General features: G+C 42.4%; 1 protein-coding gene across 1 annotated transcript in view; it reads left to right on the top strand.

The window, feature by feature from the left end:
- The window catches only part of chtf18 (CTF18, chromosome transmission fidelity factor 18 homolog), a 104,790-nt gene that overhangs the window by 32,200 nt on the left and 46,767 nt on the right, over positions 1 to 25,823 (top strand). Inside the window, exons 11-17 of the mRNA XM_084318543.1 lie at positions 1,191 to 1,327; positions 5,266 to 5,359; positions 8,998 to 9,096; positions 9,208 to 9,338; positions 17,466 to 17,580; positions 21,625 to 21,849; positions 22,094 to 22,243. Of these exons, the coding sequence (XP_084174669.1) occupies positions 1,191 to 1,327; positions 5,266 to 5,359; positions 8,998 to 9,096; positions 9,208 to 9,338; positions 17,466 to 17,580; positions 21,625 to 21,849; positions 22,094 to 22,243 (951 nt within the window). The remainder of the gene's footprint in view (positions 1 to 1,190; positions 1,328 to 5,265; positions 5,360 to 8,997; positions 9,097 to 9,207; positions 9,339 to 17,465; positions 17,581 to 21,624; positions 21,850 to 22,093; positions 22,244 to 25,823) is intronic.

Genomic DNA, 25,823 nt, shown 5'->3' with positions numbered 1-25,823 from the left:
TTCCGGAAATTTTCGAGAAAACGATAGCTTTTCGAAATGCTATAAAAAGGATATGAACCGATTAAAAAAAATAAAAAATAAATCCGTTTCGACAATGTTGACTGCAAACAAGTCATTGATAAGCGACGGGCAGATTAGACACATAGCCATAATTTAAAACATAGATTATGCGTTTTTAACGCTATCATTGAAGTGGATGATGGCACTCGAGGACATTCATCAACGTTAACACTATCAGTGCCGACCTTGTTTACCTTTTTACCCCGTTGAATCCCATCATCCACTTCAATGTTAGCGTTAAAAACACATAATCTATGTTTTAAATTATGGCTATGTGTCTAATCTGCCCGTCGCTTATCAATGACTTGTTTGCAGTCAACATTGTCGAAATGGATAGTTTTTTAATCGGTTCATATCCTTTTTATAGCATTTCGAAAAGCTATCGTTCTATCAAAAAAATTTGGAACATTTAAATATTCCCCCATAAACGGCATTTATTGGAATATTCTCGAATACTCTAGACACGTTGTCATTTGTCGGCCTATTTATGAATCGTTTTCAAATAAACGCTAGATTTTCGATAGTATGTGTACTTATGCACGCTATAGAGGCGGGCTGAAAAATCTATTCTCTCGTTTCCTCAAGATCACACATACACACATAGGGACACGCTGTTATCTCAGTGAATACAGCTCCGAGACTGGTAACATAGACTCCTTACCTTAGATCAGATGTTCTCCAAAATCCAATTCCTGATCGCCATTCCAAATATCGATCGCGTTTATTGATTGATTATTGGCTGCTGTAAATATATATTCCAGGCTGCTTTCCGTCTCGCGATCAGATCCCTCATCATCAGACGGCTCGCCAGCACAAGGAAGCCAGTTGGCTCCACCTCTACAGATCTACAGATCCCAGGTCAGTCTAATCGACTGACCTGCAGTTACACAGGGATAGACGATAGGGGGCGGTTTTTTCACATCGGAGCTCCTGGAGGGGCTGCTGTACCAACGGGAGACTTGGTTGATGAAATATGAATTCAGATCGCTAATAAAAAAATCAAGCAACAATAGTCGTCGTCGGCATTCAAAGTGTTAATGGCCGGCACTGAAAGTGTTAATAAAGATTAAAGTCCTTTTTAGGTTTTTTTAACAATAATATCATGCCTTTGTCTTATCGCTGTTGGGCAGGCTGCCATAAACATCCTGTTGGCGACGCTGAACAAGAAGGACGGAGGCAGTGGGGAGGCGGCGACGGAGTCTCTGAAGAAGAAGAAGAAGAAGGATTCTCTGCTGCTTCGACCAATCATCTGCATCTGTAACGACCTGTAAGAGACCACACCCCGTTTCAAACCTGAACGAGTGGCACATCTGAAGGCAGGAAGCAAACGACACCAAGGCTCCCGATAGTTTATCATTTCTAGTAATGCGAGCATCTACTGTGTGCTTATGTAAGTGATGAGGAATTATTATTCATTATTACGGGGCAGGTAAAGATTGACATACCGTAGTTCCATACCACTTCAATGGAGGCCAAACAAACACAGCGCCCCCATTCACTACAATGTAAATATTCCATCTAAACCTAGGGCACACTCTTGATGATACTTGCTGTTCTCCTTTTTCCTGTATTTGACTAAATTATACATGCAAAGAGTGTGCCCTAGATTTAGATGGATTATTTACATTGTAGTGAATGTTTGGCCTCCATTGAAGTGGTATGGGACTGTGTACATTTTTACCTGCCGGTGATAATGAGAGAATTCCTTATCCTAGCACATAGGATACAGAGTACCGTAATTTTCTGACTATAAGGCGCACCTGAATATAAGCCGCAGCAGCTAAATTGAATGATGTGTACATATATAAGCCGCAGGTGTTTTAATGTTAATTACCATATGTAAGGGTTTGTGCACAGAGGGGATTGTCGGGAAAGAGATGGCTGTTTGACGAAGCTCCCATTTATTAACATTTTTGTTTAAACAGTAACGGTAGCTAGGTACTAACGTTAGCTCACAGAACGATAGCCAGTTAGCCAGCACCAGCCAGGTACTAACGCTAGCTCACAGAACGATAGCCAGTTAGCCAGCACCAGCCAGGTACTAACGCTAGCTGACAGAACGATAGCCAGTTAGCCAGCACCAGCCTAGTACTAACGTTAGCTCACAGAACGATAGCCAGTTAGCCAGCGCCAGCCAGGTACTAACGCTAGCTCACAGAACGCTAGCCAGTTAGCCAGCACCAGCCTAGTACTAACGTTAGCTCACAGAACGATAGCCAGTTAGCCAGCACCAGCCTAGTACTAACATTAGCTCACAGAATGATAGCCAGTTAGCCAGCACCAGCCTAGTACTAACGTTAGCTCACAGAACGATAGCCAGTTAGCCAGCACCAGCCTAGTACTAACATTAGCTCACAGAATGATAGCCAGTTAGCCAGCACCAGCCTAGTACTAACATTAGCTCACAGAACGATAGCCAGTTAGCCAGCGCCAGCCAGGTACTAACGCTAGCTCACAGAACGATAGCCACGTTAGTTAGCCAGCGCCAGCCTAGTACTAACGCTAGCTCACAGAACGATAGCCACGTTAGTTAGCCAGCGCCAGCCTAGTACTAACGCTAGCTCACAGAACGATAGCCATGTTAGCCAGCACCTGCGAAATCGAATGCCAAACTGATGATATCAGGAGCTATCAGTAGCTAGATAACATTAGACAACGCCTCATGCATTAATAAACTAAAGTGAAATGTTCGATGACTGATAGGGGTGTAAAGGTACACGTATCCGTACCGAACCGTTTCAGTGTGTACCATACCGTACCGAACAGCTGTGTACCGAACGAATACAACGGTATGTTAACCACTAACGACTGCCCACCGGGGGCTGTTTTTTTCACAATGTTATAATTATATATATTTTTTTACAGGTCGATTTATTAATTTCAATATAGAATATTCGTTAACAGCCCTACAAGTACAATTAGTTACTGCACACTACATCACAGCCAAACTTTCCCCCACTGTTACGAAAACCCGTACCGAACCTTGACTTAAAAACCGAGGTACGTGGAAGTAGGTGTGCCAGTGTAGCCTAGTTCCCAACAGTCATGAATTACACTCCAAATACAACTCCAAAACGTTCCTGTAAACATGTGACCTGTGTATTTACCACGTGGAGAAAAATAAATAAAAGATTTTACATTTTCGTTTTCTAAGCAGATATATATTCGGAACTCTTTTTTGGCCAACCACTGCTGTCTGGGGCGCAGTGATTTCATCACCTCAAACGCCCCGTTTTGCAAAAAACAACAGGGCTTTTGAGGTGATGAAATCACTGCGCCCAGTATATATCTGCTTAGAAAACGAAAATGTCAATTTTTTAAAATTTATTATTTCTCCATGTGGTCACAACATGTTTACAGGAAAGTTTGAGTTGTATTTGGAGTGTACTTCATGACTGTTGGGAACTAGGCTACACTGGCACACCTACTTCCAGTGAATGACGCTAAGCTAGGCTAACAGTGCGGCTGTTCCCTAAGCCTAATGCATGCACAGAGAAGAAAAGGGTCTGCATCTGCTTGTCTAACTCCAGGGTAGATGGCAAATAAGCGAATTTCCCCAAAAGTTGCTGTGTTACTTTAACAGAACAATGTTTAGTAGAGCTCAGCGGGGCTCTGGTTCTGGACCGTGGACGTGAAATAATTTCTACTATGCAACATAAGACACCCGAGGTTCTCCAACATCGTAAAAAATATATTTTTTATATGAAATCACCATAATGACCATGGATTGTTAGGAATTCTGCCTCATTTTTAACTCAATCAGCGCCAGAGCGATATGCGTGATGTGTGGTTAAAAGGCCAACGCTCTAAAGTATAGGAATACGTGGCGGTGTTTGCAGGGCTATAATTATATTCTATATAGCTATGGATACAATACTATGGCCCATTTGACATCACCCATCTATCGTTCAATATGTGAAAAAGAATAAATCTTTCCATCCATACGTTCCCGTGTTATAGCGTGGTGAATATAAGTATGGTTTTAGAGTGGTCTAGGGTAATTCCCGAAATGCTGAGTTATAGCCCTATACGTCAATTCCACTATAGACATTGCCGTGTCTTGCCTGTACACGCTATTATTCAGAATATCAAATCTATATCATAGGTATTATGTTCCATCATGAATGCATGAAAGGTCGTTTCTGATTATTTGATTGTCAGTAACGGCATTCGTATTGAACACTAAAAACCTGATCGGTATAAAAGCATTGCAGGATCAAGCTAAAATTGACGTCGGATCGTTCTTACCTGTGATCGGGAGTATTCCAAAAATAATATTCCAATTGTTTGATCGCCATCTGGTACATCCAATGTCCATTTGGTCTACGGCATATTTAACCCACCACAACATATACCGATATTTACCGATGTCGATATCTCTGTATAGAAAACACTTACACTTATGATAATCAAATAAAGAGCTATTTTCCAAAACGCATTTCTTTTTTAACTTTTGTAACTTATTTTCAGAAATGACTGATATTTTGAAACTAATATCATTCCAATTATTTGATTGCCATCTGCTAGATCGTATGTCCATTTGGCCCACACCATAACCACCCACAGCATAATGAATTTGGCGTCCCGAAAGCGATTCAATGCGATCATGTATACCCCTCGGTCCACGTTACTCAAAAACTCTGCCCGGATGAATTTCAATGACGCACAGCCCCATACAGAGTCAGAAAGGAAGTGCGACATTGGCCGCATACCACCAGGCGGCGGCATTGGACCGTTGCGATCTCAGACACATTGCATATGGTACCACATCCATCCTGGGTGATTTATGAATGGAAATAGCGAATAAAAGAAACAACGATCCAATAACGTATTATATACGTGGTTGGCGTTATTCGATTGGCGGACAAACACGCATTAAATCGTTGTTGGCGGCCATTGAGTTAATGGCCGTTTTCACTGCCATTTCCTGTTTTTAATATGCTCAATGGAGCTCTGCAGCTGCTTTACGATCTAGCAAAACTGTGGGTTTCTATGTTACATATTGAAAATGTTGTGGCTAGTTTTAATATTTGCCATGGGCTATAGCCACCACTCAAGAGACGGGCAGGGAGACTGCATCATGGCTCTGCCGCTTGGTTTTCAGATCTGTATATAATTTGGTATGTTTTACATACAGTATACTATGTATGTGTTGTGGTTCTTGTAGTTGGCACAGCCGCTGTTTCATGATTGGTTTTCTGTCAGTTATGTTCCAGCCCTCAGGCCGCTGAGGCTGCAAGCCTTCCTATTGGCTTTCCCCCACACACAGTCCTCCCGCCTGGCCCAGAGACTAACAGAGGTCAGTACACACACTCACATCCTGTACACTCTAACTGACACTAACAGAGGTCAGTACACACACTCACAATACTGTACACTCTAACTGACACTAACAGAGGTCAGTACACACACTCACATCCTGTACACTCTAACTGACACTAACAGAGGTCAGTACACACACTCACAATACTGTACACTCTAACTGACACTAACAGAGGTCAGTACACACACTCACATCCTGTACACTCTTAACTGACACTAACAGAGGTCAGTACACACACTCACAATACTGTACACTCTAACTGACACGAACAGAGGTCAGTACACACACTCACAATACTGTACACTCAAACTGACACTAACAGAGGTCACTACACACACTCACATCCTGTACACTCTTGTTGTTCAGTGTGGTTGTTGTTGTTGTTCAGTGTGGTTGTTTGTTGTTGTTGTTCAGTGTGGTTGTTGTTTGTTATTCAGTGTTGTTGTTGTTCAGTGTGGTTGTTTGTTGTTGTTCAGTGTTGTTGTTCAGTGTGGTTGTTTGTTGTTGTTCAGTGTTGTTGTTGTTGTTGTTGTTGTTGTTGTTGTTGTTGTTGTTGTTGTTCAGTGTGGTTGTTGTTATTCAGTGTTGTTGTTGTTGTTCAGTGTGGTTGTTTGTTGTTGTTCAGTGTGGTTGTTTGTTGTTGTTCAGTGTGGTTGTTTGTTGTTGTTCAGTGTGGTTGTTGTTGTTCAGTGTGGTTGTTTGTTGTTGTTCAGTGTGGTTGTTGTTGTTCAGTGTTGTTGTTGTTGTTGTTCAGTGTGGTTGTTTGTTGTTGTTCAGTGTGGTTGTTTGTTGTTCAGTGTTGTTGTTGTTCAGTGTGGTTGTTGTTGTTGTTCAGTGTGGTTGTTTGTTGTTGTTCAGTGTGGTTGTTTGTTGTTGTTGTTCAGTGTGGTTGTTTGTTGTTCAGTGTGGTTGTTTGTTGTTCAGTGTGGTTGTTTGTTGTTCAGTGTTGTTGTTGTTCAGTGTGGTTGTTTGTTGTTCAGTAGTGTTAGATTTCGATCAATCAGCCAGTATCACCTCTTCATCTGTTGGCTTGTGTAGTTCTGCATTGTGTTTATCTTCTCCGACGTCTTCTCATACTGGCTGTACAATCTTTGTCATTCCCCTTTAATGCAATCCGTAATCATAATAATTCACACCGTCAGACATGTTACCTTTCTCGGAACCCGTTGTTTATTACATAAACAAAAGCCTCAGATGTTACCCATCTCGTATTGTCCTTGAAAAGTCTTTGATGGAACACTAGATTCATTATTCTAATCCCTTCTGCTAGCTGCTTCTGTTAGTCCAATGGTGGCTGAGGCCTCGTCGTTAGTCAAAACCCTTCTTTGTTAGCCGAAGCTAGCCTCCTCGAGGCATAGGAGGGGGGGGGGGGCGGGGTCTGACCCCCCACCCTCTAGTCTCTCTCTCCTAGGGCTGGGCGATATGGCCTAAATATGATATCACGATATTTTCTGACCTTTCGGCGATACACGATACACATCACGATGTTTTTCTTTTTTACCCCAAACAATTCATTATGAGGCTTACCAAGACAGTATTTGAGTTTGCAAGTTAACATTAAAGACAAAATAAAATACCCATTCATTTAGCATTTTTATATTATATATTAGATTTAGATTATTAGATTATATATTGCATATATTTAGCAATGAGATATTATATGATTTAGATATGAAATATGATGAATTGAAAATGGGGGACCCTGATGTAAACAAGACTAAAGTCTTTCTCTGGTCTGCATCCCCTTAACAATTGTATGTATTGAGCTGTACTGTACCCATTCTGCAATATGTTAATAAAGTTTTAAATCAATCAATCAATCAATCAATCAATCAATCAATAGCATTTTAGCATTTTTATGAAACTACTGTATATATGTATGTCTCTAAATGTTTTGATGAATTGAAAATGGAGGACCCTTATGTAAAAAAGCCGAAAGTCTTTTTCTGGTCTTCATCCTCCTGTACTGTATTGTACCCATTCTGCAACCTTTTAATAAAGTTTTCATTCATTCATTCTGACGGAAACATAATCATTTTGATTGACAGTCGAGTCTGCCAATTACGTCACACCGCTTGCCCCCGCCCTGCTGTTCTTAGCACCAATCGGCAAGCGCTATTAGTTTGACTTCCTGAATGTCCTGTGTGCTGAACAACAACAAAGCTACTAACGTTAGCTCCCCGCGGCCGTCGAGTAGGAGACCAGTGCTCCACAGGATGACTAAATGAGGCATAATGATTTTACTACAACAAATGTTATAATAAAAGCCTTTCCATACATCTGTCTGATTGAAAACTTTATTAACAGACCGCGGAATGGGCATATCTCAGCACGGGCTGAGATATGAACGAGTAACGTGTGGACAGATTGACGCGACACAATCCTCTTGGGCAAAACATCACGATATCCACGATACGTTGAAAAAGTGTATCGTTAATGAACTGTACCCGATATTTATATAATATCGTCATATCGCCCAGCCCTACTCTCTCCACGTCTGCTCGTATCACGCTGTGTCCTGTTCTAACTCACACGTGGAAGAAAACTCACATTATAATAATCATCATCATCAATGACAGGCCCGCCCCTCTCCTCGTTCCTATGTGACGCGCTGTCTTTGGCCACAGCTATTTGACCCAGATCACTATAGCAACGGCAATGTTGATATTAACTTACCCCAAACAAACACTGTGGCTATCAGCTGGTGATGACAACAGCACAGCCTCATCTGCAGGTTGTTAATCAGCTCCTACCGCACACTAAACATCCAAAGCCTGTCTGCACTTTCAATCCTTATCGAACACTCTCTCTGCCTGTGGTGCTCTCAGATTGCTATAAGCAGTGCTGTCATTATATAAATGTTATTTACATTATATACACTGAAAAACCTCGATCCTTCATTCCTCCCTTTGATTCTTCAATCAACCATCAGAATCAACAAACTACTTGGTTTTTCAAACATACTCGGCTGTCGTTTTAACGTACACCGCCTCCCTCCCTCGTTGAGAAAGGAAGACAGCATACCGTCAAAACTCTGATCTCGCTAGTCGATGCCCACCATACGTTCCCCATGGCACCAGGGAACACACAGTCGCACATCCACTCAACGACACCCAGAGGCAACCTCACAGCCACTTAGCACTCCCGGGGAAAGCTCCTTTTTTCAAATTTTAATTTTTTCCTACCATGGTGCTTAATTACTCTCTTACTACAAGTCATGACATTTTACTCGTACACTCCCACTCTCTTACACGACCCCTCCCTGTCGTCATTGATCTTGCCGTTTGAGGTCTGTCGCGCTTCCCCTCGTGCACAAGGAAAATCTAAACGGATCACCCAAACCAACAACATCAATATATCTCATACTCCTGTAAGTTATTATCAATGAACACACAGGACTTCACGCTGTCGTCTTCACGCTGTCTTGTCTCGATCTTGATGGACTCTGGAAGGAAGTCCCCGATTGTTCATGATTCAACAATAACCCGCCCATGATCTCTGTTTCAAAACGCCTCGAAACAGCGTCTCCGCAGGAAGGCCCCGGTGTCTGTCTCCACGAGGAGTTGTTGTTCAGTGTGGTTGTTGTTGTTCAGTGTTGTTGTTGTTGTTGACAGATCTCGCGCCAGCAGGGGATGAAGACGGACACTGGCACCCTGTTAGCTCTGTGTGAGAAGACTGACAATGACATCCGGTCCTGTATCAACACGCTACAGGTCTGTCCCATGTACATGTACTTCTGGGTTTAGAGATCATGGGTCAGCTTAGAGTCCAGAGATGGATGTATTTAGTGTGTAATTATATATATAATGTGTGTGTGTGTACAGTTCCTCCACGGTCGAGGTCAGCGGCAGGTCGATGCCAGGATGGTCCAGAGTATGTCTGTGGGACAGAAGGACCAGAACAAAGGCTTGTTCCATCTCTGGCAAGAGGTCTTTCAACTACCACGCGCCAAACGGTACATCCCTGTATGTGTGTATGTGTCTGAGAGAGAGAGAGATTTTTTTCTTTTTGCTGCAGTGTTTTTGGATGGCAATTTGCTATTAGACAGGTTATTTGAGTTTTTATGTGTTTATTGGCCATAAGTGCAAGGACTGACGAAAATAGGGTTTCCTCAGAAAGAAATTCTAACTGACCAGCCCTTGCAATGGTGGTGAGTGTGTATAAAAAAAACTGTTATTATCTTTAAACCCTCTGAGACGGGGCGTGCTGCCAGCGAGGAAGGTAGACATTACTCTCTTTCAAATTGAAACGGTGGTATAATGAAACTAGAGACTTTGAGGGACGGTAGATGACTAGATCCCACGGCCTGGAAGGACATTTTTTACATTTATTTTTAATCCTTTCACTACCACACTACAGACGTTTAACGTTTCACTACCACACTGCAGAATGTTAACCTTCTTGTATTGTGGTAGTGAAAGGGTTAACCCTTTGTCGTGTGGCAGTGAAAGGGTTAACCTTCTGTATTGTCGCAGTGAAAGGGTTAACCATTTGGTATTGCGGCAGTGAAAGGGTTAATAGATTGTGTTTGGCTGTAAAGCTGAGCCTTGTGGACACAAAGAGCTGATTCATGTGTGTTGATGTGAGCCTCTTTCAGTGTGAATAATAATGATCTTTTGAAACTTGACCTCGTTGTATAGAATTACCTATTGTGCTTCTTGGTTAATCACACCACCATCATGAAAGTGTACGCCTATAAAGTGTGAGACCTGGGCCAGTAAGATGTATGGTTTGTTTAGATCAGCGGTTCTCAAACTACAAAGGTTTAGGATTACACATCTCACTACATCCTGCGGAGGTCACGTCTGGCCTCAATACGTTGAATCTGGGACTACAAGGTCGGGACACAGACCTGTTTGGACTTGCAGCTAAAATGGAGAGCTGGATTAAAAAAAACTCAGTTTGTGGCACTCCGGGATCATCAGCGGAGATTTTGGGGTGTTTTACTCTGCTTGATGGCTTTTTGGAGGAACAGAATGTAGCACAAAATGATTTGAAGCCCATTATCTGTAGCCACATAGAAGGGCTCGTTGAACAATTTCTGAACTATTTTCCCGAAAGACGGAGCACTGACAATTTGGACAAATGGATCCAAAATCCGTTCATTACGCAACAGGCCTCCCACTGTCTGAGCAGGAGGCGCACATTGATCTGTCAGAGTAGAAGCGGATCTCCGCCTCTTTCTCAGCACAACGCAGCCACGTATCATGGAACTATGTTCAAATGTACAAGCACACCCTTCCCATTAACTCAATCAGTGCCAGCTATTGGCCTCATCCTGTTCTAGCTAGGCCACGCTTTAAAAGATGGGAGTTAGCGGAGATTGCGCTCGTCACCAATGCAAGAGGCTGCGGTCTCGACTCCCGGAGTCAGCATTGCCTTGGCTTGGGCTGATCGTCATACTAACTCGTTTGGCTGAGTTAGGGGGAGGGAAGTCATGGGTGGGAATCTGGCGTTGTCGACAGCGACGCCTATAGGTCAGGTCTGGGCGCCTGCTCAGTGGAGGCAGGACTTGATGAAGGCAGCGTGACCTCCCACGTGTTACGCTTCACCAATGAGAGTCCTCGCTGCCAGGTGAAAAAAAGTCACTGGCTGTCGCCGCGCGTGTCGGAGGAAGCGTGCGGATGACTTCAGGGTTCCCTTGTACCGACCAGTAGGAGAACATGCGCACAACAACCAGGCAGGGGAGGGGGGGAATTGGCACAACTACTAAATTGGGACGGGGAGAAAAACAGAGAAATGAAATCGGAGAAAGAGGATTAAAAAAAAAAAAAAACGAGTGTGTGTCACCTTGTTTGTAGAGCTAAATCTATATTTTATATTATATCTATGGGTCCAATGTCCATGTCAATTGACAGTATTAACCTTCCCTTCAATATGCCATAAAGAAATTCTTTTTTTCATCAATACGTTCCCGTTTTATACCGTGATGAATATGAGCGTTATATCGGAATGGTCTGGGATCATTCCTGCAAGGCTAGTTATAAGGCGCTAAGCTAATAACGTTAAATCGATTGGCGTTTCGGCCCTACACAAGCTAGAGTTAAAAATCCAAATGCATTTTTATTTTGATCGGTATCATGTTCCATCATGAATGCATGAAAGGGGGGGGGGGGGCGGGGGAAGTCGTTTCTGATTATTGATTACCAGTAACGGCATTAGTATTGAATGCTAAAAACGCTAATCAGCTGGATCGGTATGAAAACATTGCACAATCAAGCTGTTAGTAAGTATTCCATATTCCAAAAATAATATTCCAATTGTTTGATCGCCATCTGGTACATCCGATGTCGATTAGGGCCACGGCATAATCAATCACAGCATATGCATCGGATGTCCCGTAGACGTTTAGATGCGACCGATTGAACCTATAGCCTTGCCGTGTAGTAAAAATCTGTGCCCGAAGACCTTACAGTGTAACACAAGGGTCTGGAACCAGGTTTACTGCAGCTCGATACCGCCACCTGGGAGAATCTAGCCGGTACTGCACCCTCAGCGTCGCAGTAGGGCTTCTAACAACACCATACGGGTCCCTGGCATTATCACATTGAGGACCGGCCACGAGTTAACTCGGGTTTCGGTGCCATGCGTTGAGGACCAGAGCCACGAGTTAACTCGTGGCAAGTTGTTATTGTTTTATTCCATATTAATAAACGGATCAAGATCCCCGATCGACTCTGCAGACCTACCGCCTCTGTGAAATCGGCAACATGCAATACCGGCCAGATCCTCTTAGGGGCGCCATCGCTCCACTGCAGTATCATTGTGGGCAATGGGATTATTATTTTTTTGTTGCCTCAAACAGAGTATCATGTTATTCTGATCACAGCCGGACACTATGCACAGTGGATCACGTTTCGAAGCAGATTTTTCACCATGTAATAAGTGGATTTATCATCAACCAATGGACATATCGATCTACCAGATGCCGGTTGATAACGGGGAAATGCTGCCGGGGATCACATGGCCTGACGGTAAGATCTTTATCACCTAATTTATAGCCGGATTGGAGCTTGCGTTGCAACGCAATCAGTCGATCTGTGAATTAGGCTAATTACACGGACACTGGATTGGTAATCAATAATACTAATCGACATCCCCCGCCGCCCCCCTTTGATCCATAGATGCTCTGGGACAGCCCGGATCATACGCAGTTTGATTTATTTCATTAGCATATATAAAATAGAAATGCCGTTGAATATAACGTTAGTAGCCTTTAGCTCAATAACTAGCTTCCCAGAAAATATATTAGACGAAATCTGCGATAAAGCTTATATTCACTGCGCTATAAAATGACAATCTTAACGATGGATTTTTTTTCTCTTTAAGCCATTTTGAAGTCACGGTTTATCAACAGTGACAATGAGAATGGACAGATAGCAACACTATAAAGTATAGATATAGCTCTCCAAAAATACATCGGTTTGTTGATAAGCCTTGGTCCTCTGGCACCATATTAGACGGCGCCGAACGGTCGTCAAAGTGTTAAATAGGATATTAAAATCGAAGAAAAATGAACCAAACACGTAATATTACGTGGTCTGGCACCCAACAGTTGTCGGGCAATCATGTAATATTACGTGAATGGCCCCCATTGAGTTAACACTTTGGGCGTCAGACCCGATGATAGTCGGGTTAACTTGCCGAAGCTTGAGCGCCAAACCCGAGTATAGTCGGGTTTTCATCGTTATTTCTTTTATTCGATATTTTCATTCATTACAGGCACACGGACATCTGGGTTAACATGGGGAATCATCCTGAGGCCATGGGTTACACTGGGCTAAAACAGCAACGTTTTGTTGCTGAATGATTATGTTTGCATGTCCAAGTTAAAAAGAAACGCAGTTTTGGCAGGAAAACGCGTTTCCCTAGCGGGAACGCTGAAAATGTTTTTTCGTTTTGGAAAACTCGCAGACAATGGTGCCATGTAATCTGCGCAAGCCTGATACGGAGCCGTTCTGCCCAATGCCCATGCGCAGTAGAGACCTGCACGGTTATTTCCAGTGTTTACAGTAGAGCTGTCCCAAGTAGCTGCGGTTACCAACGTATTGTCAAGTTATTGTTATAAGGAGCCCAGTCCAAGCTACAACAGTCTGCATCCCCTTAACAATTGTTTGTATTGAGCCGTATTGTATTGGACCCATTCTGCAATCTGTTAAATAAAGTTTACATCCATTCATTCTGCTAGCATTAACGTCACTACGCTGCTAGCCACAATGCTATACTGTTATAATGGCATATCCCAATCACATTGGCACGTAAGCTAACAAAATCTGCGATATTTTTGTGAGACTAAACTCCGCTCTTGGTGGTCAATTGTGTTGATGTTAGTTTTGTTTCATCAACAAATCATCAACAAATGAGGCAGAACACAGTGAATGTATCCGTTTTTGTTTATTGCACTTTATTTCTTGCTGAAAAATTAATGCTATGTAGCTAAATGGCTCATGCGAGGTATAAAGATGGTGGCTTTTGAGATTTTGAGCAGGATGTGGAGTGTCTCGTTCAACCTAGGGATGCACCGAATGGGAAATTCTTGGCCGAAACCGATACCGAAAATAGGAAACAGTTGGCCGAATGCCGAAAGGCCGAAAATGATTCATAGAATAGATTTTTTTTTTACCAATGTTGTTCAGCTACCTGATTATGGAAACATATATGATTATGGCAAAACTTAACTTAAATAATCACTATTATGGGTCCATAAAACATTTATTCAGCACTTCTGAATGCATACAGTACATTAATTCCAAGTCAAGTGCATTTTCTTTTCTCTGTAGGATAATTATAAAGTGCATTCAGAACAAACGAAAGTCTTTCTCTGGTCTGCATCCCCTTAACAATTGTGTGTATTGAGCTGTACTGTATTGTACCCATTCTGCAATCTGTTAATAAAGTTTTCAATCAATCAATCAGAGAGAGAGAGAGAGAGAGAGAGAAAGAGAGAGAAAGAGAGAGAAAGAGAGAGAAAGAGAGAGAGAGAGAGGTAGATAGATAGATAGAGAGAGAGAGAGAGAAGTCATGTGTGGCTGCCACCATGGCGGACATCTGTGCTCTACTGAGCGCACCTTTCTAGTCCCCAGATGAATGTGCTCTCTTGACTTTGGCACAGTAGACGTGCGACGTGTATTCTCGAGAATGATAATAATAATGCTCTTCAGATTATATTATCAACGACAGACAGCGTCAATGTGAGAAACACAATCCCTCCCCCTCTCGCTCTGAAGAATATGCATATTAGATCACTCAGTGATTAACCGCGACGGGCATATAGTAAATAAGGATATAAAGCATGTTAAAGACGCATTTATTGGACGCGTTGTGCACAGAGTTTACATAGAAACAGCGCGACTCCCGAGTCCCAAGAGGAGTTATCACAGGCTGCAGAACGCAGGACTGAAGAGCTCACGTTGTGCATGTAATGACTGAAGCCGCGTTTTGATGACATCATCACAACAACACGCGTTAGGTTACAGGTTGTTTCTGTTTCGGTGATATATTTTCGGTGAAAAAACTCTATTTTTGCCCATTTTCGGCCGAAAACTTTCGGTGGCCGAAAATGTATGAACTACATCGCCACCTACTGCTTTGGCATTGTACTACATGTATATAGTAGACGAGACAAAACAACGTCTAACTTAACTCTTACCTGCCTGCCAATACGCAGCGTTCTGAAAAGCGAAATGAAACGAAAATGAAATGGCCCTAGTGTAACCGCAGCCTGAAAATGCCAAAGTGCAATACCGGCTGCATCCACCCAGGTGGCAGTATCGAGCACCCTTTGTAACATTGTATCTTGGCCTGTGGGACGGCCAAATGTCTCGGGTTTAATTTTTCCTTGTCGGGCGAGGCGAGTGGTTCTCCCGGTTCCATTGAAGCACGTCAAATATCCCTGTATACGGCTATAACTCAGCATTTCGGGAATTACCCTAGACCGCTCTAAAACCATACTTATATTCACCACGGTATAACACGTGAATGTATGGATGGAAAATTTTATTCTTTTTCACATATTGAACGATAGATAGGTGATGTCAAATGGGCCATAGTATTGTATCCATAGCTATAATATAGAGGTTAATCTTTCACTACCACACTAGTAGTGAAAGGGTTAACCTTCTGTAGTGTGGTAGTGAAAGGGTTAACCCTTTGGTAGTGTGGTTACCGTGGTAGTGAAAGGTTAACAGTCTGTAGTGTGGTAGTGAAAGGGTTAACCTGCTGTAGTGTGGTAGGGAAAGGGGTAAACGTCTGTAGTGTGGTAGTGAAAGGGTTAACCTTCTGTAGTGTGGTAGTGAAAGGGTTAACCCTTTGGTAGTGTGGTTACCGTGGTAGTGAAAGGTTAACAGTCTGTAGTGTGGTAGTGAAAGTGTTAACCTGCTGTAGTGTGGTAGGGAAAGGGTTAACCTTCTGTAGTGTGGTAGGGAAAGGGTTAACCTTCTGTAGTGTGGTAGTGAAAGGGTTAAGGTGGGTCTTCGGAGCCATTTACAGAAAAAGTGCTCCCCATCCAATTGCCGGAAGATTTACTTTAAGATAATTTATTAAATGATTGATACCAAATCACAGTATGAACATTTCGTAAGTGTTATGTAAGGTCTTGAAGTCTAGGCTCTATGCCATAACCCCCAATTTTAGAGTGGTCAAAAATAGACATATTTGAGACATAGTTGAGCTTGGGAATGGTCATCATATGTTTCCTTAATAATGTTCCAAACCATTATAAACTTTCAGAATTTTAATAGGCGCAAATCAAAGCACAATGTTTATTACATATTTATAACTAGACAAAATTGACACTCAGCTAACTAAGCTACCTCTCAAATTAACCTCCAGGGTCCACGCTTTCAGATGGTGTATAACACTTCTATCATGGCATCTACTGTTGACCTTGTAGCAGAGAAAATGCTTTTTAACTTGTGTTATTTAAAGTATCTTGGGGCTCTTCTCTCTGTACTCCATCAGCTTTCTATTGCCCCCTCCTAGGCGTGGAGGCCGGACTTGGGTTAAGAGACATATGCAGTGATCATGACAGTTGTACAGTCTCTCCTTGTTTAGGCACTACTCGTACAAGAGCCTGGCTGTGTGACATGGTTGAGTGCCTGAATGACCAGTTTCATCTGTGAAGTTCTTATGTGTCAATATCGATGAGAAACTCTGCTTTAAGAATCATTGTGAAATTGTTTGCAAGAAGGTTTCAAAATCTTTGGGCATTATAAAAAGGGTTAAAAAAACAATAAAAAAAGAGCACATTACTAACTTTGTATTACAGTTTAATTTATCCTCACATCTCTTACTGCAATATAATTTGGGCCAACACTTACCCTTCTTACTTACAAGCAATCCATATATCTCAGAAATCCTTTGTAAGAATTGCAACCAACTCATCTTATTTAGCCCCAACCAAACCATTATTTAAACAACTGCAACTACTCACAATTTATGAGCTCAACAAGTACCAAACAGGGGTTCTTATGTATAAAGTAATTGGTCTTCCTTCATCTTTACCTATTTTCTTTCAAAGTTATTTTGAGTTTGATCCTCATTATCATGCACATCTCACAAGAAGAAATAATGACTTACGCATTCCTTTCTGTAGGACTTCTCTTACCAAATTTTCATTTGTCTATCAAGGTGCAGTGATGTGGAATGATATAAAAAAAAATCCAACAGAAACATATTCCACTTTAAATACATTTAAAAGCAAGCTTAAAAAGAACTACAGATCCTGTAGTCTTTAGTATCCTTGTGTATTTGTGAGTAGTCTTTTTTTCTTAAATTTTTTCAACATTGTAATTGTTGTATAGTGCTGTATTGTATGTATCTGTGTGTATGAGAGAGGGAATGTGTGCGCATAATGTGTGTGTGTGGGGGGGGGGGGGGGGGGGGTTCTGTGTAGTTATTCTATAGGTTTAAGAGGGGGGGTCACTTATAAGCCCTTGCCCCTTGGGCTTTATGACCTTTCCTGCACATTTGAACTGTTCTTCTTTTACTTGTTTTTATTCTAGAATGTATGTTTGTAAGTGCAAATAACAATAAACAGACAAATAAACCATATGGTAACTGCTTCCTGACTGTGATGTTTCAGGAAGCGCGTGGGCGGTGGCTTCGATGAGGGAGTGAGTGAAGGAGGCGGAGCCCAGAGGTTCCAGCACATTCTACACCTGGCCTCATCCAGTGGAGAGTTCGAGAAGGTTGCCCAGGTAACGTGCACACACACACAAATTATACGCATGTGAACACAAACAAACACATAAATGAAGTGTCACATCCAATTTAATCTATGAAATCACTTTGAAGTAGATATCTTTGACCTAATTCAATTGACCTATCGCAAGCCCAATTGACCCGCCCTCTTTTCTTGATCCTCCAATCACAACTGTTGCTTCCCTCAGACGGACCAGTTGTGATTGGAGGATCAAGAAAAGAGGGTGGGTCAATTGGGCTTGCGATAGGTCAATTGAATTGGGTCAATCGCAAGCCCAATTGACCCGCCCTCTTTTCTTGATCCTCCAATCACAACTGGTCCGTCTGAGGGAAGCAACAGTTGTGATTGGAGGATCAAGAAAAGAAGGCGGGTTTGAGACGGGACCGAATAAACCACATTAGGTTGTTTTTGTTTACAGAAACTACAGTTTTTAGCTACAATGATTCAATATATATATGCATCAAATGTAGTCTACCGGTAAGTGATTTATTTATCTATATTCATAACATGATAATCAAACTTTTATAAGCACATGGTAAATCTGCTCATTGCCAGACAAAGATAAATGCCCTCATGAGTCATTGGTGAGTGATCGTAAGCTTGGCTTTGGAGATGTGACGTGAGCAGGCTTCCAGTCGACAGACGGTGTTTACAATCGGCAGTGTAGTGCGGAGCGTGGGAACCAAGGGAAGAGGGAAGGGAGCCAAGAAGAGTCATCGGAGCCAACGGGACTGGAAGGATTTAGGGATAGTTTGGAGGACAAATTGGTGGTCACTTGACTCTAGATGTCTTAACCCGTTCACTACCACACTACCAAAAGGTTAACCCTTTCACTGCGGCAATACAGAAGGTTAACACTTTCACTGCCACATGACAAAGGGTTAACCCTTTCACAACCACACTACTGTGTAGTGAAAGGGTTACCCTTCTGTAGTGTGGTTGTGAAAGGGTTACGCTGTGATAGCGACCGGTACATTTTACACTCTTGTTTTGGAACATGACCATATTAGGCTAATATTATCCAACTGACTAGCCAACACTATGTGGATTATTTAGGATAGTTCATAGTTAAAGACAGTAGAGGTTGAGTACTTTATTATCTAAAGATGGTAAGTTAGAGTGTTGTGTTTGTTCATAGTTAAAGACAGTAGAGGTTGAGTACTTTATTATCTAAAGATGGTAAGTTAGAGTGTTGTGTTTGTTCATAGTTAAAGACAGTAGAGGTTGAGTACTTTATTAGCTAAAGATGTTAAGTTAGAGTGTTGTGTTCATTCATAGTTAGACATTAGAGGTTGAGTAAATATCTAAAGATAAGTTAGATGTCAATGTTTTGGTTTGATTGTTTGTACTAGTAACGTTAATGCTAGCAGAATAGACACAACGTGAGGTAATCACCATCCATTTTAAACCGGTTATTACCTAATGCTAACGTTAGCAGATAGATGCGAGACTGGTAACATTACAGCTTGGCGTTAGCCTAATGCTAACGTTAACGTTATCGTTAATGTTGTTATTGATTGATTGATGAGTCGGCATTTAATACAGAGGTGCTGGCGGCATTTAATACAGAGGTGCTTCACAGCGCTCACAGCGCGGCGTTTCCAATATTATAAATACGGAAACAGCTGTTCTGCGAGGAAGTCAGGAAGTCAGCGAAAGAGCTGTAGAGCGTCGCATAACGTGCGTCGATAAGGGGGCGTGTAATAGGGTAGGGTCACGTGGGGTCAGTGGCCAATCAGAGGAACCCGGAAACCGAATTTCGTTGCGGAAAAGATACACGCCGCCCGCACGGCTCAGCTCGGCCCAGAACCCGACTTTTCTCATGAATGGCGCCCAATGAGTTAATTGAACAATGGGTATCGGATCGGTACTCTGTATCGGCAAAGCCCAGGTATTGGTATCGGGACTGAAAAAGTCTGATCGGTGCATCCCTGGTTTCAAGCAGGTGTGGGTAAAGAAAATTAAGCAGGTAAACAAGTAACAACAACAACAATCACTGATGCACGAAGCAGGCAAACGAGTCAATAACGACAACTAAATTAATTGCTTATGACACACATCACCTCAACAACCAGAACCTGCAGATTATTTTTGAACAACGTGAGAAGGATCCGCCCCCTTTCCTGACAGAAGAAGCCCCCCAACTCCTCCTGCAATCAACGTTCACGTCACGCCTCGACCACTGCAACGCACCGCCAGCTGGTTTACCGGCTCGCGCCACTCACACGGAGCACAGCCTGATCTCCAACCTGCCACAGTCAGCCCACAGCTCCCCACTTCTTGGAGAGCTGCACTGGCTTCCCCAGGGTTCTTCACAAGGTCCTTGAAGTGCTTAAAGTGCTTGATTTTTTTTACCCAAAAAAAAAATCAAGGCCTGGAATTCCTTAAACCTGGAAACCTGCCAAATGTTCCGCTGTTGACTTAAAAACACACTTTTTCAATCAATATCTGAATACAAATGTTTAAATAAATAAACTTCTTACCGTCTTTACTACTATGTACTATGTCTATACTACGTACTATCTACTATGTACTATGTCTATACTACTACCTACTATGCTACTATGTCTACTACTATGCACTCGGGTTTCGGCATTTCTAGACGAACAGTACCACTTACCCTAGCGGCCAGAGGTGCGCCCCTCCTGCGGACTTGTTGTACACTATTTGTAAGTCACTTTGGATAAAGGCATCAACTAAATGTTAACAACATTTGAATAATTTTTTTTTTTTTTTTTTTTTTTTTTAATCTTTTTCCCCCTCCTTTTTCCTCCGATTTTCTCCCATCCCAATGTTAGTCGTTATGCCAATTCCCAATCCCCTTCCTGGTCGCTGCACACTTACCACCCACAGTCGGTCTGGGAGAGTGGAGGCTACCACGTGCTTCCTCCGACACACGTCCAGCCAATCACTGCTTATTTTCACCTGGCAGCGCGGACTCTCACTGAGAGGGTGTAACGTGTGGAAGGATCACACTATTCCACTCAGGTCCTATCCGCGCTTAGCAGGCGCCCCGACCGAACTGTAGGAGTCACTGTTTACAACGACCCGGACCCACCCCGCCAGCTTCTCCCACCCTCTAATACAGCCAATTGTATTAGTGTGAACGGCCAGCCAAGCTGGTGACAACCCCGGAGCTGTGAGCTGGATTCGAACAGGCGAATCCTAGCGTCTCCGGGGTTGGTGACGAACGCAATCTCCGCTACGCCACCTAACCGCATAACGGCACAATTAATGTATAAAGCAAAAAGTCATGCACTTCCAAGAAACATTCAAGAATTGTTCTTTGATAGGGAGGGGGGTTATAATCTGAGGGGAGAACACAATTTAAAGGTGCTAAACGTACGCACTACCATGAGAAAACACTGCATCTCGATATGTGGAGTGAAACTGTGGAACAGTCTAAATGTGGTGCTAAAGCAATGTCCAAACATGAGACAATTCAAACTGATGTATAAGGAAATTATGTTCACAAGGTACAGGGATGAGGAAGGGACTTGATATTCACGGGTGTTTACATTTTTATTTTGTTTTCTATTTTATTTTATACATATATAGTTTTTGTTTTTTGTTTTGCATATATATATATTTTTTTTTTCTTTTTTATGTTTAAAATAGTACACTCATTTGAGTAGTGGAAAAGGGGTAGGATTAAATAAGTGTATACTTCTTTCTACTCCTTTTCGAACATGCAGATTGAGTTGTTTTTCTTTTTTTTGTTATTGTTTGTTGTATTCATTGCATGTTCGAAATAAAGACTTCAAATCAAATCAAATCCTGCTGACTTGTTGTACACTATTTGTAAGTCACTTTGGATAAAGGCATCAACTAAATGTAAACAACATTTGAATAATTCTAACTATATTTGTGATTTCTAATAATAATAATAATAATCATCTACTAATCATGAATTCGTTGTGAATTAGTGAACTCGACACAATTGCAAATGAGGGCAACCTCAATTGTTTTTGAGTTGAGATAATGGTTTGAATGAATGGATGCTCGTTCTACATGTACTTCTCTCTTCTTCTCTCCTCAGGGGTTCTATGACAACTATCTGTCCATGCGCGTGCGGGACCCCAACATGCACAGTGTGTGTGCAGGTCTCGATTGGCTGTCATTCTCGGACCAGTTGAACTACGTCATCATGCACGGGCAGAACTTCACCCTGATGAGATACCTCCCCTTCCTGTCCATCACCTTTCACTTCCTGTTTGCTCATGCACATGTCCCCCGCATCATCTATCCGCACAGCCAGCACGAGGTACACACACACACACACACACACACACACACACACACACACACACACACACACACACACACACACACACACACACACACACACACACACACACACACACACACACACACATCATCACACCATAAGAGGAATTTAAACTGTTTGATTGTGTTACCAAGCTGACACGATTGGAATGAGATTTTCATAGATTAGATTATATAGATTAGATTGAGTTTTTATCTATGTATCCTGTCCTCCTTCCCAGGCATCGTCGCGTCTCCTAGGCAACAAGAACACACTCTCCACCATGTTGGCTGACATCCCACCATGCATCAGGAGTAGGATCAGCAAGCTCACCCTGACCAATGACATTCTCACACTTCTCCTGGACATAATCTGCCCCAAACTACGACCTGTAAGTACAAATGTATATATATATATTAGTGTTGTGAATCGATACTTTTAATCATGATTAATCACAAGTTTAAAATACTGCTTTCTAGTTGTATTCTTTTGGATAAAACAAATACATGTGTGGTGTTCGAATAAAGAAATTACAAACTGGTTATAGGAATCAATTTGTTTTTACTTTATTATTAATCTCAGTTTAAATTATTTCTAAATTAGTTTTTATTAGTAAGAGTCTCAGAGTGATTGGCTTTACCCACAACCAGGGGTGTAAAGTACTTGAGTAATTGTTACAATACTTCAGTACTGTTTTGGGGGATTTGTACTTTACTCAAGTATTATTAGGTTTGTATACTTGTACTTTTACTCAATTACATTTCAGAGAAAAAAAACATACTTTTTTACTCCTTACATTTAAAATGCAGACCTACAAAGTACAAATCTCGCAGGTTCAACTATTTTAATTTGTATATTTGTTTCTCTGGCCGAACTAACGTTAACGTTATTAATCCTGCGGACGCACTTTATTTAAAAACAGCCAATCAGGCGGCTGGGTGGCGCAGCCGACTAAGCGCTCGTCACCAACGCGAGAGACACTGGTATCGAATCCGGCTGTCAGCGTTGCCTCCGGCTTGGCTCAATTGGCAGAGTCAGCGGGAGGGAAGCCGGGGGGTGGGTCCGGGTCGTTGTAAACAGCGACTCCTACAGTTCGGTCGGGGCGCCTGCACAGCGAGGGAAGGATCTGGAGGGAGGTAGTGTGACCTTCCACACGTTACACTCCCTCACAGTGAGAGTCCGCGCTGCCAGGTGAAAAGAAGTGGTGGGCTGGGTACACATGTGTCGGAGGAAGCAGCATGTGATAGTCTCCGCCCTCCCAGACCGACGGTAGGGGGTAGAGTGCGCAACGACTAAACTTCAATCGGTTCGGATCCTTTGAATGAAATGAAAATGTAAACAAACACTGGCCTCACGACTAGAAAGTAACACTGGTGACGTGAAATCACTGAGCCCAGAGAGGAGTGGTTCGGCAAAAAATAGTTCAGAGTATATTTGCTTAGAAAACGTAAATGTCGAATTCAATAATTTTTTATTTCTCCACGTGGTAAATACACAGGTCACAACATGTTTACAGGAACGTTTTGGAGTTGTATTTGGAGTGTATTTCGTGACTGTAGGGGACTGTAGGGAACTTCAGGGTAAAGGTCTGACCCACTTCCAGTGATGAAGCTAAGCTAAGCTACGCTAACGGTGCGGGCGTTCCCTAAGCCTAATGCATGCAGAGAGACAAAAAAGGTATGTATCTTCTTGTCTAACTCCAGGGAAGATGTTAAATAAGCTAATTTCCCAAAATGTTGGAGTTTTCCTTTAAGTACATTTAAAAGTAGAAACTTTTTTACTTTTACTCAAGTGTGTTTTTAGCCGGATACTCTTGAGACCGTACCCATACTTTCACTTAAGTATCATTTCTGGGTACTTTTTACACCCCTGGCAGACAACCACATAAAGGTTACAAAGGAACGTCTGCTACAAAGTGAATGTAAACCGCTTGCCTGTAAATTGATTGCAAAGTAACATCTCACCCAAATAAATGCTACAGTGAGTATGTAGGGCTATTTAAGAAACCATAGTGATGCCATAGTGTATTTTGAAGAGACTGTGAACAGTCCCTCTTCATACTCTTAGTTGAATATGATTACTTGGAACAGTGTGAACTTGTGTATTTCCCGCATTTCATTGTATACTTGTATGCCGTGACAATTAAAACTCTTGACTTGTGTAACATGACTCCACAGTCTGCCAGTTCATGAAGTCTACTTCTCTTTTAACCACTTGCTCAGGCAGACTGGCTTGTTGACAGTAAGTTTAACCACTTGATCAGGCAGACTGGCTTGTTGACAGTAAGTTTAACCACTTGCTCAGGCAGACTGGCTTGTTGACAGTAAGTTTAACCACTTGATCAGGCAGACTGGCTTGTTGACAGTAAGTTTAACCACTTGATCAGGCAGACTGGCTTGTTGACAGTAAGTTTAACCACTTGATCAGGCAGACTGGCTTGTTGACAGTTTAACCACTTGCTCAGGCAGACTGGCTTGTTGACAGTTTAACCCCTTGCTCAGGCATACTGGCTTGTTGACAGTAAGTTTAACCACTTGCTCAGGCAGACTGGCTTGTTGACAGTTTAACCACTTGATCAGGCAGACTGGCTTGTTGACAGTTTAACCACTTGATCAGGCAGACTGGCTTGTTGACAATAAGTTTAACCACTTGCTCAGGCAGACTGGCTTGTTGACAGTAAGTTTAACCACTTGATCAGGCAGACTGGCTTGTTGACAGTAAGTTTAACCACTTGCTCAGGCAGACTGGCTTGTTGACAGTAAGTTTAACCACTTGATCAGGCAGACTGGCTTGTTGACAGTTTAACCACTTGCTCAGGCAGACTGGCTTTTGACAGTTTAACCCCTTGCTCAGGCAGACTGGCTTGTTGACAGTAAGTTTAACCACTTGCTCAGGCAGACTGGCTTGTTGACAGTAAGTTTAACCACTTGCTCAGGCAGACTGGCTTGTTGACAGTAAGTTTAACCACTTGATCAGGCAGACTGGCTTGTTGACAGTAAGTTTAACCACTTGCTCAGGCAGACTGGCTTGTTGACAGTAAGTTTAACCACTTGATCAGGCAGACTGGCTTGTTGACAGTAAGTTTAACCACTTGATCAGGCAGACTGGCTTGTTGACAGTAAGTTTAACCACTTGATCAGGCAGACTGGCTTGTTGACAGTAAGTTTAACCACTTGATCAGGCAGACTGGCTTGTTGACAGTAAGTTTAACCACTTGCTCAGGCAGACTGGCTTGTTGACAGTAAGTTTAACCACTTGCTCAGGCAGACTGGCTTGTTGACAGTAAGTTTAACCACTTGATCAGGCAGACTGGCTTGTTGTTGCCATGTTCAGATGACAGAGCTGAGCTCTTCTTCTGCACAGTGTGGCCAGAGATGGCGCTGTAGACGCAGGTGGAGCCAAGTACCTTTGTGCAATATGGGCCATTTAACCCTTTCACTACCACACTACCAAAGTGTTAAAGGGGACATGCATTGCTATTCCTAGCACTATTTGGGCAACTTTACACAATTCCTGTGAGTCTATGGAACACCTCTGTAAGGTTTTATTCAAAAAAATTCATTGTTTTATATTTCTAATCAAGTACTCAAAAGCCACATTTTTCTCACTTTGGATTTCAGGCTGTGTTGGCCTGGCTCCGCCCATAAGCACTTTGAGTGACAGTCATCCACACAGTCTGCGACTGGCAGACAGAGATAGAGAGAGACTGAGGGGGATACTAATTAATTTCGCAGCGGGGGGGCATAATCCCACGGGACAATGCATTGGTAACTTGTTTAAAATGACAATATATACCTCTGTGATTATTATTGTACGGTTTCTGAATACGGGCGTGCGCGTGGGAGCATGCGCAAAGATATTACAGTGATATATAGTGCTCCCGACTCGAGAGAGAGAGGGAGAGACAGATAGATAGAGAGAGGGAGAGAGAGAGGGAGGCTCATACGGAGCGATCTCTCCTCTGTCTCTCC

Source organism: Notolepis coatsorum (assembly GCF_963971535.1).
Source record: "Notolepis coatsorum genome assembly, chromosome: 7".
Taxonomy (NCBI): Eukaryota; Metazoa; Chordata; class Actinopteri; order Aulopiformes; family Paralepididae; genus Notolepis; species Notolepis coatsorum.
Note: the sequence above shows the minus strand (reverse complement) of the source record. Positions and strands in the feature narration are given on the sequence as shown.